Source organism: Haliaeetus albicilla, chromosome 2, assembly GCF_947461875.1.
Source record: "Haliaeetus albicilla chromosome 2, bHalAlb1.1, whole genome shotgun sequence".
NCBI classification, from domain to species: Eukaryota; Metazoa; Chordata; class Aves; order Accipitriformes; family Accipitridae; genus Haliaeetus; species Haliaeetus albicilla.
In genome coordinates, this window is record NC_091484.1 from 75,337,467 (window position 1) to 75,351,127 (window position 13,661).

The 13,661-nt window shown below is 48.4% G+C and overlaps 1 protein-coding gene across 3 annotated transcripts in view; it reads left to right on the forward strand.

The window, feature by feature from the left end:
- LOC104320698 (mitogen-activated protein kinase kinase kinase 3-like) overlaps window positions 1-12,950 on the forward strand; it is an 83,121-nt gene extending 70,171 nt beyond the window's left edge. For all 3 annotated transcript variants that reach the window (XM_069778282.1, XM_069778285.1, XM_069778284.1), the window contains exons 10-17: window positions 599-666; window positions 2,624-2,716; window positions 3,734-3,928; window positions 4,792-4,940; window positions 5,534-5,665; window positions 8,341-8,470; window positions 9,089-9,266; window positions 10,541-12,950. In XM_069778282.1, the coding sequence (XP_069634383.1) occupies window positions 599-666; window positions 2,624-2,716; window positions 3,734-3,928; window positions 4,792-4,940; window positions 5,534-5,665; window positions 8,341-8,470; window positions 9,089-9,266; window positions 10,541-10,769 (1,174 nt within the window). In that variant the 3' untranslated portion in view covers window positions 10,770-12,950. The remainder of the gene's footprint in view (window positions 1-598; window positions 667-2,623; window positions 2,717-3,733; window positions 3,929-4,791; window positions 4,941-5,533; window positions 5,666-8,340; window positions 8,471-9,088; window positions 9,267-10,540) is intronic.
- The last annotated feature ends 711 nt before the right edge of the window (window positions 12,951-13,661 follow it).

The window sequence follows — 13,661 nt, forward strand, 5'->3', positions numbered from 1 at the left end:
GCTGAGATCCCCTTGCAGTGCTTTATCATCCTCTCAATGTAGTTTAAAGACCTTGAGCCTTGAAGCACCAGTCCTGCACTCTCCCTCCTGGTCTTCCGTGAAGGTGCGTGTGCCCAGTTGTGGTACAGACCTTCCTGTGTGAGGAAGGTGGGGGATGAAGTTGCAGAGAAGGGGAGACCCGTATGAAGGACTCCAGTGTGTACATCTGCAGCAACTCAGCAATGTTCATAGAAAGCAGAGTTGCACGGTTGAAAGCTTGACCTTGAGGGAAGAGACATCTGCAGCCCTCCTTTCGTGCCATCTTGTGCATAGGTGCTATGGTCTTTGGCTGCTTATTTTCAGCCTGGTGACTGTGTTTTTTGCAGCATCCCTTTTGTTTGCCACAGGAACAAGCTGTGATCCAGCAAAAAACCAATCTTCATTCTTGTGCAGGTTGAGGATGGCAGCTCAGTTGGGTAGACTGGGCTGATCAGTGATCAGTGCATCTTGCAGTGTAGCCTGTCCTTTCTGCTTGTAATCCCTTCCTAATTCATTCCATAGCCTTTCTGATATAATAAAGTGTATCTTTTTTTTTTTTTTTTTTTTCATCTCTTTGCAGCCCTCCCTTTACCCAAACCCCTGTTCCTGGAAGGAAGACCCATCCCAAAGACAGTCTTGATTGCATGGGTAAGCACTCTTTGAGGTTTGTAGTTGCTTAAAAGTATGAAAAACATGTAGTAAAGAGACTGGATAAAGGCTATTAGAGGGATGGTACTGCATGAAAAGTAATTAAAAACAATCAATCAAGCAAACCAGCTCCATTTCTTAGTTTACACTTCAAAAATGACCCTGCAATGATCAAACATGAATGTTTCCTAAAATCAAAAGACCCAGAGCATGAAACACAGGCAGGGCTGATCTTGTCATCATTAACCCTTCTTGGCTCTGTAGTAATAGTGGTAGCACTGAAGAACCTTTGGGCCTGGTTTGGGAATCAATTTACAGCAACAACAGTCCAAACTGGGTAGCAAGAGCCCTGAAGTAAATGGATGCAAGCAAGTAAAGCTGTTTGAAAGATCAGAGTTGAGTTCTGTGTTGGAAGAAGTTGCTGAGGGGGCCTTGCTCTTGTATTTGGAGACAACTGCGAGGTTCTGCCAAGCTGGAAACAGCTTTGTGGGATCACCTTTTGTCTCTGTTAGTACCCGTGAGCTGCACTTTCTGAATCCTGACTTCCTACATAGCAAAACCCAAGTCCCAAACTCTCTAGGGAGTTATACCTCTTCCACTTGCATTAATAATTGTCTGTAATACTGCAAATGCTGTTAGAGAAAGTGTATTGGTAACTTGCAAGGATCTTAGGTTACTGCTTAATCATTTATAAACATCCAGCTGGTTAAATCATGGAAACTCTGTAATATTGTAATGACTTTCACTATTAAAAATGAACAAATAGGAGTCAGCCTGTGGCATGATAACTCATTTCTGGCCTGAGGCAGGATTTCTAGATTGAACTGTAGACATGAAGCTGCAGTCACTCCACGTCACTGAAGGTTTTAATACATCCCTAGAGGTAGGGGAGGCATTTTGCTTTGAGACACCACTCTGCATCGTTGCTCACACGTGGCTTGCCGAGAACCTTTTGACCTGTCCTTGTTGCTTTTCTTGCTGACCGTATTTCAGCCATTATGCACTCCTCTTGCGCGCTGCTGTAATGGGGAAATCATGCTGAAGTGCAGCAGAGGCCAGGAACGGTCTCCAAGGAGCGGCTCCTGGCCCCAGGCTAAGACAAACAAACAATCAGAATGGACTGTGTCATTAGAGTTGGATGGAGGAAAAACAGGACGCGAAAGATGGGGGGGGGAAGTGACAGATATTTTAATCTCAAATTATTCGGTGCTACCAGCAATGGCTTTCTGTGCAGCATTTTTTTATTAAAAAAAAGTCGTTATCTCATATGTCCATCCATCTCTCTCATAATCTCGTGTCTAATCTAAACTCTGATGGTCTTTAATCCCTTCTGTATATTCCAACTCTCTTTCTAGCATTTAATCAAAGTAAATATAAAAGTTTGGAGCTCTGGGGTATAAATTTGTCTCTGTCTTTCGGAGGTCAGGAGCTGCATCTGAAACGAAAGAGGGGAGAGATTGTCCGGTGTTAGCCAAGTGCTGGATTTTTGCATTTCCCTGGAAATAGCTGTTATGAGAGCAGAGGTTTTGGAGTAAATGGATCTGGGCCCTGACCCTGCCTGGCAGTTCTGTTTCCACGCTAATTTTTGCATTTTCCATGTACAAATAAGATGTTTAGTGCTCTGTCTTGGAAACCAGTAGTCTATGTAGTCTATGTTAATCCCCTGCCTTGTATTTGAACAGTGTAGGCCAGGGTCCATAAAGTAAGCAGTTAAACCTCTTTGATTTAGGGGCACCAAGGCCAGTGAGTCTAGCCCTTATTTTCCACTAAGGAGTATGTCACTGGACAGATTTCGGAGTGAGCCTTGGGAAATATATGGTCATGTAAATGAACAGCTTGTCACTTTGTTCTTGCCTGTAATTCAGCATGAAGACCAGAATGCTTTCCCATAAGAAATGCTCTGGGCATTTGATACTGAGCTGATCTCAGAAACATGTGTCTTCTTCCCTCCTGTCAGATTTTGACATCCCGTTCTGCGAGAGGTTTGGTAAAGGTGGGACCTTCCCGAGGCAGTACCACCTCTCCCAAAGTCGCAAGGACTACAGTGACGGTAAGAAAATGACGGAGGGTAGGGGGGGAGGGAGGTGCTCAGTCCAAGGTCTCGATGGCTTGTGACAATGCCTAGGACTGGAGAGACTTGGGAAGGAGAGGTTTCTAATAAAAGGAGAACCACCAAGTAATTTGTGATTCACTTGTGTATTCTGAAGAGCATCCTCTGTAAGACCTTGTGGGTCTGGGTTTAGGAAGTGCTGAGCATCTACAGCATGTATGAAAGTCGGTGTTCAGCATCTCCTCTGCTTACACCTGTTTTAACTTCACCACATGGATGACTGGCATTTCTCACCCCTGGCAATATCAACCTTTCTGTTCCCCTAAATTGCTTGCTTTTGAGGATGCTTGTTTGTGACCTTTACAGCAGGTTTCTCACAGAGCTGTAGGAAATCCCCTAGCAATTTCAAGGTAGCAGTATCTGTTCACATCTCTGTTTTAAGCTGGTAAGCTCCGAGCTTCGGGGACCACTCCATCACCTTCTTGCTCCTCTTTCTTTCATTGTATGAGACTGCAAGTGGTGGGAGGCAAAACTGAATAAGAATCAAATTCCCATGGAAAAAAAAATACTGAGGACATGCAGACAGCATATTGAGCCTTCCAGACTGAACTTCATCTCTCACTGATACCACCCTTGTGAAAGCAGTTATCACGAGATCTGGCACTGCTTGTGTGGTCATTTGTATCGTGGACTTAGGGGATGGCAGGGATAATTTGCAGAGTAAATCCCTGCCTGGTCAGAGTTTATATGTGATTAACAACCAACAAAACCCCTAATGTAATTAAACTGTTGCGTACCCACTGGAAACATCTGCATTAGATGTAATGCCTGCTGTTAACAACTCTTAAATTGAATTAAAAATGTTCCCAGGGCTTTGCTTCAGTTTCATTAAACTTATTTTGTTTAATTTGAAGAGGTGCATCACTGGATCTGGGAAGCAATGTAAGAAGGTGGTGATAGGTAGATCCAAGCTGGTGTGTGCATTCTTGCTATAACTCTTCCCCTTTTCTCCTGCAGGCCGGAGGACTTTCCCCAGGAGTTACTTCCCACAGGAGAACCTGTTTCAGCTTGTCCCTTCTAGCCGAACTAAGAGCTTTAATGGGGACAGCAAGCTCAGCACCTTGCAGTACGACGAGTACAGGCCCAAATGGTGGAACAATTGTGAAAAAGGTCTGCAGGTGTTCAGCACCTCCCCTACAAAAGCTAGGAACTGTAAGTGAATCAAAGCCACTAGTGTCTGAGGTCTCAGTACATCCAGGTCTTGACAGAAAATTATGTTACCATGACCTGCTGAGTTACTGGGTGTCAGTTAAGCTAACCATGTGTGAATGCACTTTGATTCCACCCCCAACATGAGGCTCACTGCGCTTACTTATGTCTCAATGAGGAAGACTTAATGCAACACACAGTATCTTACCTTGGCCTTGAGCTGAGATCGTCTGTAGGGTCAGCTGGTGTTCATCACTTGCTGAGTGTGTTGGACTGTCAGTGTGCTCGTGCAGCAGAAGCTTCCAGGAGACTTGGGATGTGGGAGCGAATGCGTACAGAGGCTCTGTTCCTTGGCTTACATTGCTATCATCCCAGCACCCAAAGGTGGTGTTGCAGGCTGCTCTGGTATTGCAAGACTGCCCATGCTATAGAATTTGGTGCATTCTGGGCCTGTTTGGTAATGGATAACAACCTAGGAATGACCAGTGAGATAAAACTCTTTACTGGTCCCTGCCTGGGTTGCTGCTCTGCCATGCTGTATCCTAACCACTCCTACAGCGGAGGACAGAAAGTCCGACATTGGCTAAGAAGGCAGTTTTTGGAGGAAGGACTCTTAAAAAAATGTGACTTTTCTGGGACTTGTTTCTGCTTTATACTAATGTAGACTGGGAGACATCCCACACACACACCAGTAGCACTAGTGCAGTTAAAACTGGCTTGTTATGGTGCCCCTGGGGAGAGAGTGGCTCACTGCTGCCCTGGTGAGCTCATTATGAGCCTGATCAGCATTCTGTAGGCTCAGATGGACCCTGATGCTGAAGTCTTCCTGCTGTGCTCTTCTTTCAACCCTCTCCTCTCTTCTGTAGCCCTGCAGGCACCTGTGAACTGGAGGCTGGGGAAGCTGCTTGGAAGAGGAGCTTTTGGGGAAGTTTATCTCTGCTACGATGCTGACACTGGCCGGGAGCTGTCAGTAAAGCAGGTGCCTTTCGACCCAGACAGTCAAGAGACAAGTAAAGTGAGTACGAGGGCAGGACTGTGTTCTGCAGCACGTTGGGGAATTGTGGGCTGGAGGCTGAGGGTAGAGGTGGCAGAGGGGTCCGTGTCCCTGATGGAAGGCAGTGTCTGGAGACAGTATATGTTGTTTTCCCTCTTCGGAGTGGTCCTGAATGGCTTGTGGCACCAGTCAGCGTGCTCTGGTGACTTCTCTAGTTCCTTGGTCATGTTGTCCCGCTCTGTCTCAAGTATCATCTCTTGCAGGTCTGTCTGCTCTTCCTTAGTTTTGGCCTTGCTCCCTTCACCTTCTTCCCACTCTGGGTGCTGCATTAGTTTTGCTGGTGTCTTCATTCACATCTTTCCAGAAAAACTTGAACACAAGTAATAATAAGTAAACCTGTCTCAAAGCTAAGCCCTTGTGTATATCCTATCTGTCTTTCTCCTTACCTTTTTTCTTAGGGCAGCGCTTCTCATTTCTCAGCCTTATGTGGATGGTGTCCTAGTGGGCAGATTCACAAGTGCTATGAAAAGAGTGCTCAGCATCGAGCAGTATTTGGATAATATTCCCAACGTAACCATTCCCTTTTGTCATGAAGCATGTCTGTTCTGTTGCAGGAGGTGAATGCCTTAGAATGTGAGATTCAGCTGTTGAAGACTCTCCGTCATGACAGGATAGTGCAGTACTACGGGTGCTTGCGGGATCCTGAGGAGAAGAAACTGTCTATCTTTGTTGAATACATGCCAGGGGTAAGTGCGGTTCCTGCTAAAGATTGTCCTGAGTGACAGAAAACAGATTTAGACTGCCCTGGAGTTTGGTGAAATTTGGATCTGGAGTTAAACTGTTCAGCTGAGCTGCTCTATGAGCCAAACCAAAACAGTGGATGCATCCCTAAGGTTTGGGAAAGCTTAGGTTATGAGTCGGATGTCATGGTGAAGCCCCTGAACATGCACAGGGTAAAATCAAAAGCCTTGAAGGCAGGTTTTAGGTTTGAATCTTGGAGCAGGGTGTGTTCACAGTCTGGAATCTGAACTTGGTGAATGTGGGACATGATCCAGATCTGGCTCCAAACACTGTGGCCTGAGCCCATCCTTAAGTATTTATTGCAAATCCCTGCAGGAAAAGCTAATAGTACAACTGTCCACCCACAGCTGTCACCAATTATTTATGGCTTTCAGCACGTGTGTATTAAAAACAGTGTTACTCTCTTGTAAGTCTTCTCTTGTTCAGGACAGAACTTTTTCTTGGTAGCATTATCCTCTTGTGCAGGAGTGGCTTCAGTTTGTGACTTTGCTGATGTAGGATGAGATAGCCCTGGGGAAAAAGAAGATCAGAAAGCTTTGAGAGAGTCTAAGAAGGGGCTGGAGAATGTAGGCAGATTAGCTGAACATCTCTTTCTCTGTTTGCGAGCATGTGAATTACATCAGCTATCTAGACGAAGTCATTGGTTGGTATAAACTACCATAACTCTATTTACATTGCCAGAGGATCTGTTCTCCTAAATCCTGCCTGTCCAGTTGGATTCATTCCCCAGAGTGTGGGAGAATAAACCCTTGTTCATACAGAATTTGTAAGGTCAGAAGGGACTATTAAGTCATCTGGTCGCAAATAATTTTGGTTATTAATAAACGTGCTAGAAGCTCTCCTAATGCATCTTGCACATGAGTAATCAGGTGGACTTCCATGCATTTGAGTCCCTTCCAAGCCCTGTCCTCCCTCTCTTCCTGTAGGCAGGCATCTTACTTTCAGGCCTTACCAGGAGGCATGGACCCAGAGGAGTAAACTCCAGGAGTTTCAGCAGTCTCCTTGCTGCTTATTCTGCAGCGTGCCGATGTTTGTTAGCAGTCAGGAAACCAACATTTGATACTGGGGCAGTGTCCCGCAGGGCTGGAAGTTGAATATTTGTTTTTTTTAATGATAAACCAGAGCTCTGACCAAATACAGATTGACTTCCGTGCTGCAACAACGGCTCATTTCACAAAAGCAGCTCAGGGCTTTTGTTTCCAAGGCCAGTGGAAGTGAATGAGTTCCCAAACCTTGCAGGACAGCAGCTCTGCAATGCTGGGTCTGGCCAAGCTTCTGATTTAACACAGCCAACTTGGCAAAATTTTCATAGGGTCAAGCTTGGGTGCACCATTAGCCTGGTATTCTTATGATTGCCCCCATTAAAAGGCTGACTCTGTCTTCTCTGTGCTGCCCTGCCCATAAACTATTTTTTTAAATTTATGCTTGGAAAACAGAATGGTTTATTTGACCACAGGCCTTGAAGACCCTGTTTCCCCTTCTTGTTTGATGTCCCCCCCATCAGGGTGAGGGAGGCCAGGTTAGGAAGGGTTGTTTGGTTGTGGGTGAGGAAACATACCCTGCATACAAGTTCTATGAGGGGGTAATTTCAGAGCATCTCAAGCTACTTCAGCAGCAGTGTGAAAGGAAATGGAGAGGCCCATCCATAGGATCACCACCAGCCTCAAAAGAAGGCCAAAGCAGTAGCTGGGCAGAGCAACAGCAGAGGTGGGTGGATGTGGAAAAGCTGACACAGTTTGAGTGACTTGGAGCAGAACAGCCTGCTGTTTCCAGAACAGAAGGACTATGGCAATCTTGGATCAACCCCAGAGCTGCAGGACAGGCAGAAACAGGATGAGTTTCCCCTCCTGCTTTCCAGCTAATCTGAATACTGGAGGTAAAGCTGTGTGTGACCTCTCTGGACCCCAAATCTGCCTTTGGTTCACCCGTGCTAAAACCCAGCTCTGGCACAGTGAGGGACATCCATTTCCAAGTGGACAGAAAATATAGCTAAAACCAAGGGGGTCAACCTCTTGCAGATGATAGATGTCTGCACCCCTGCTTCCTTTCCTCTTTGATCAATAAAATCAAACCAGTAGGAGCCTGCATGCCTGGGTCAGAAATTCAGGTACTTGCAAATTGTCTACCCTGGGTTGTCTTGTTGAAGCAGTCCCATGTGGGGCTGAACATGTCCCTCAAGAGTCTGTCTGCCTCATGGCTCACTCCTTGCTGTGAGAAGTTGTGGGAGGAAGCTTCAGTGAAGACTGACTCATCAGCTTGGCCCTGAAGAACTAGTCGAGTTGATCCTCTCACTTGAGTTGTAACTCCTCATCAGTTTAGTCCTTCTCCATGAGCTATTGGTGACATCCAGCCACTAGAGGGGGAAAAAGATCTGTAATGTTGGCAGAAGGTAGCACTGCTACGCACCAGAGACCATACCTTTTTCTCCATGGGGATCTGGGACACTGAGGACAAGTCTTTGCTCCATTCAGCACTCAGTGGATTTTTATCTTGCTGTTTCTACAGCAGAGTGGGGGTTTTTGAGCTGGAAGGTAGAGTGGTCAGGAAAGTTTAAAAAGTCACTGTGACATGATGGTTCTGCTGGTCCTTACGGTTGGTGCGTGTTGTTTCTTTGCAACAGGGCTCAATAAAGGACCAGCTAAAAGCTTACGGTGCTCTGACCGAGAACGTCACACGGAAGTACACCAGGCAGATCCTGCAGGGAGTCTTCTACTTACACAGCAATATGATTGTCCACAGGGACATTAAAGGTGAATAGATAATACAGAGAAGCTTCTTGCTTGCTTGCATTTGTTCAACCCAACCTCCTCCCATCCCAATATAAATTCTTGTGCAAAACATAGTGCTGGGATCTGGTATTTAAAGTATTTTTGTCCCTGGCCTTCACCAGCTTGAACCATGAGAATTGAACAAGCAGCTGAAACCAAAATCTTGTGCTGTTTTTCTGCTTGGGAAGCCCAGATTAAGTATTCTTGAAAGGGATTATTGTTAACTGCCCTTACACATCTAAAAACCTGGTTGTAACATACCCAAGAACTGAGAGACCCTGGCATTCAGAGAGATCTGAGGCTCTGTTCTGCTGTCGGGGACGGGGGGGGGGCGGATATGATCTGTCATCTCCCATTCACTGCTCACTTTTGGAAAACCTGCTGAGTGAGGAGATGCCGGTGGGAGTCAACCCTTAGGGAGAGCAGCTGCCTTAGGAGAAAGGGGTTTTACGTAATGCTGAGTCCAACCCCCACAAGGCCCTTTGGGCTCCCTCATGTCTGACTCTTTGCCTGTGCCCTTCCCGCTCTCCTCACTGTAGCCACTTCGATTCAGGTTACTGCTTCATCTCTTGGGGTTTTTGTTTTTGCTTTTCACCCCAGGTGCCAATATTTTGAGAGATTCTGCTGGAAATGTGAAACTTGGAGATTTTGGGGCCAGCAAACGCATCCAGACCATCTGCATGTCTGGGACTGGGATTAAATCTGTCACGGGAACACCGTACTGGATGAGCCCAGAAGTTATCAGTGGAGAGGGCTACGGAAGGAAAGCTGATGTGTGGTAAGGAATACAGTAGAAACCCCACCACTGCTGCTTAAACTGCACAATCCCATTGGGAAGTTGTAATGGGAGCAACAGCTAGTAGTTGGAAGACGGAGCAGTGCAAAGGATGGAAGTAGGAGCTAACTATTAGGATCAACTATGCAGATATCCAGAGAGAGCGTGTTGTAGCTGAAGGGCCCAAAACAGGAGCACTCAGAATCACAGCTTGCTTTTGGAAGCTCTTATCATGTGTGAGGGTCATGTGCAGCTCATCCCTGTAGCTGCTCTTCAGTACTGGAAAGCAGGTTGATAACAAAGTTTACTAAAAGAGCTGTTGAGTTTTGGTGGCCCTGATTTTAGGTTAGCTAAACTCAGCTCAGAGGCTCAGGGGGATCTTGTGTGGCCTCTCAAAATCTGCTGCTATATGTTTGCATACGGCTCAGGCATGAAGACAACCAAAATCATTGGCTGCTTGTGAATGTTTTGATTTGTGGAGGATGTCAGCTGGAGCCTGAAAGAGTTGAGATAACACTACTAATCCTCCCAATGAGGAGGAAGCACTGTCTTCGCAGTATGCTTTCCATTGGGTGCCCAAGCAAGTAGGGTCAACAAAAACTAGTCCCTCCAACAGAGCCCTGCTTGGGGGGGAAGCTAGGGAGTCCTTAGCAGGCAGCCATGTACCCTGCACCACCTGCTCTGGCTGATGAGAGGGAAATATGGTTCAGTTTTTTAGGAGCAACTATGAATGGAGGTGGCAGAGAGGGTCCCTGCTGAGATGAGAACTCCTCAGCAAGCACAGGGAAACCTCTCAGGCTCTTTGCTATTCATCTGACATGCTCCTTCTCAGATGCACATCGGAGATGAAATTGGATGTAGGCAAACGTGGTTCAATCTGGCTCAGCTTCCTGGGGAACTACATGCTATTGCTGAAACTGTGGTGTCTAAACTTGTGCCTGAGTTTCCCTTGAGGGACCAATAAGGTCCTTCACACGCTTTCATGAAACTTGATATCTGCCAGTTAGTGTAGTCAGAAAAGCCACCAGCTTTAGGGCGAGGCTTGCAAGTTCACTCCAGCTCGTGGGAGTGGAGAGCCCAGCGCCAAGGACCCGTGTGAAGAGCGAGCTTCAGGGGGCCAAACATACCAGATGTGCGCCCATCTCTGGTGTGGGTTTGCTCCCTGCGTGGTCCGTTCAGGCAGGCGCAATCCTAGAGCCCATTAGACTTCAAATGCACAGCCGCCACTCCAGTCCCTTACCCGCTGTCTCACCCCTGTGTGCTTGGCGTTGTTGCAGGAGCGTGGCCTGCACCGTGGTGGAGATGTTAACGGAGAAGCCACCGTGGGCAGAGTTTGAAGCCATGGCGGCTATTTTTAAAATCGCCACCCAGCCCACCAACCCCCAGCTCCCTGACGGCGTCTCAAACTCCTGTCGCAACTTCCTCAAGCAGATCTTTGTGGAGGAGAAGCGGAGGCCAACGGCCGAGGACCTGCTGAGACACCCCTTCGTCAACTGCGGGCTCTGAGCCCCTGGCAGCGGGGATGGGGAAACGCCGGCGGGAGGGGGGCGGTCGCCAGACCCGCGGCCTTTTGCGCTCTGCGGTTCAGACCTCTGCCCTGGGCTGTCCTGGCAGTGGCTGCCGCAGACCCCGTCTTGCTCGTTGCTGCCTCGGCACCCGCCACATTGTTGGATTTCCCAGCTGCGCTCGGGACTGTTGGCGCCCGGAATTCGGAGCAAGGGATTTTCCCGGACTGCGCGGGTGCTGGCCTCGGACCAAGTAACCTCCTTGCCGCCAGCGATACCGGGGTTGTCTCCCCTTGCCATGTTACTTACCTCTTGGGGAAAGTGCAGCACATGGGATCTGTCCCCCTCCAGCACAACAGTGACGCTGGCAGCATCCCCGGGACCGGCGGAGGAATAAGATGCTCAGTGGCGACCACCACCTTTCGCAGGGGAACAGACAGGAGCTTCGGCCAAGCCAGAGGAGATGATCCTCAGACCACAGAGTTGGGGTGACCTGGGTGTCCCCGTTCACAGGGGACTGAACCCTCCTGGAGGTCGTGGGACCAGCCAGAGTCTCCAGCGGGGCAGCGTTTAATACTGTTCTGTGCCTTAAGCGGTTACAATCAAGGAGTGATGCTCGACTCGGCACAAAACACGGAGTCGGGTGCGATGATGCAGCAGCCGTGTTGACTTTGCCTTTGTGCGTGTGTGTGTGTGTGTGTGCACGCGTGTGTGTGTGAGTCTTGGAAGAAGGGGGTCTTTTCGGGGTGCAGGAGGTCTCTGTGGGGTACACCCACGGACGGATGCCTGGGACCTCTGCCACGGGCCGTGCAGAAGGATGTTTAAATGCTGTCGATGCCTGCGGTGGGCAGGGCTGAGCACCAGCCAGTTCGTGCTGGGAACCATCAGGGTTCAGGTGGGAGCTGGAGGGGATCTTGGCGAGGGCGGCTCGCCGTAGAGCCGTAGCCCCGCTAACCCATGCTCACGCCACTACAGTGGGGCTGGAGGAACGGCAAGGCGTCTTGGAAGTGGAGCTGCAGGAGGATCCCAGTGGGTCTCCGTAAAACCCAAGCGGGAGCCTAAAATTAGGCAGAGAGGACCGGTGCCTGTGGATCTGGGCTGCCGAGGGCTGGGTGCCTTCTCCTCCATGCCTCATGGGACCAGCCCTGGGTGCAGGGAAGGGGGACATCACCTCCATGGTGGTGCCTGAGAGAGCAGCTGCAGGACCATGAAGCCTCAGACCGGGAGAGCAGAGCTGCGTCCGTCGAGGGCAGCTGGAAGCAGATTTCTTTCCGCAGTATATTTGAAGTTGTAGGACAAAACGAGCCAGTTGAAAGCGGAGTTGGGCTACAGCTTCTTTGACCAGCTCTGCCCTGCTGGAAAACCTGGGCAGGGAGCATGCACAGAGTCCCTGGAAGCTAATTAATTAATTAATCAGATCTTGGTTGTTGTGGACAAATTAATTGCACCATCCCACCTCTCCCTTCACTGCTGCATTAGCTATTTCCACCCAGCTCAGCAAAGGGTTAAATAAGCAATTCCTGGGAGGTTGCTGTCTTCAGGCCAGTGTGTCGAACACAGGTTTATTTTGATATTGTTTTTAATTGAAAATGAAAACTGTTGCTTGGACTGAAGAGGAAATTGAGAAATTGGTTGTTCGTGTGACTTCACACATCCTTGAATTCTTCCACGTGAAACAGATCAAGACTTTGCACCGCGGGTGTGGCGGTGGGAGCATTTCCTTGTCCACACCTCTGAAAAGAGAAGCAAAAATTCGAGTTATTTCAGTTTAAAAAAAAAACAAACAACAAAACAACACTGGTAGCGTTAGGGCAAATTAGAAGAAATAGCTAAAAGGATTCCCTATAAATTTGCCTGCAAAGCTGCGGAGGCCAGTTATTATCCAGGCTTGGGCTCCAGTGAAGCCGGGGGGCTGTGGCGGGACAGCACCAGGGGTTTGTGCCAGTCGACCACAGCGGTGATGGGCAGCCCTCCTCGGGGAGGGGGGTTAAAGTCGTCTCCTTTCTCCGAGGGGGGAATGAAGAATTTTATTCTGTGAATAGGACCAAATCCATCAATCTGTTCAGTAATATGGGATGGATGGAAAAAAATACAAGAAAAAAGAACGATCAGTGTTGGCTGGGAAGGGTTTTGTCAGAAGAGGGTAACAAAGTGTGTTTTCACCAAAGCTATAAAAAAAACCCGAAACCCAAACCCATTTTTAAGCTGTTTTCTCCTATTTCATTGAATATGTTTGGTTTTGATTTTCTCAGCCCTTCATTGATGGGTGGGTGTTTTCCTTCTTTCCAAAGCCTTGAGAGCAAAACGGGGTGCCCGGCCACTCTGGGTCTGGGCTGCCCCGAAACGCTCTCAGGGCCCTCAAACCACCCAAATTCTCCTGTGGATGGATGCGGCTCGTGTGTGCATGTGTGTGTGTGTGCACACGTGTGTGTGCACGTGTGCGTGTGTGCGACTCACTCCTCAGGTGCCTTTGCCTTTTTATTTTTTAAAACCCTCGCAGTGTTCCGATGTACAGAATGAAACTAGGAAAAGAGAATGTAATATTATGCCATGTAAAGTTGTTTTTTGGTTGTTTTGTTTTGTTTTTGAATTTTATTTTGCCTGTAGCAGGCCCCGTGGCTTTCCCTGTGCGCCGCATCGTCATGTATCCATCGAGAAATGATTTTCTCTGGTGGGGGGGAAGCCGGAGGGGGACATCGCCTGTCCCCTGCACACCAGTATAGTCCTTTCCTAGTGGGGCTGCCTGGCGTGACCGTGACCATGACCATGACCATCCCGGGTGGCAGTGGGGCTGGGGGGGGGAGGGGGTGACAAGGCAGGGGTGGAGCTGATGGTTGGTGGGGTTTGCTCGAAATAATGAATCTGTGCAGTTCTTGGACCCTGCGGCTCTGCG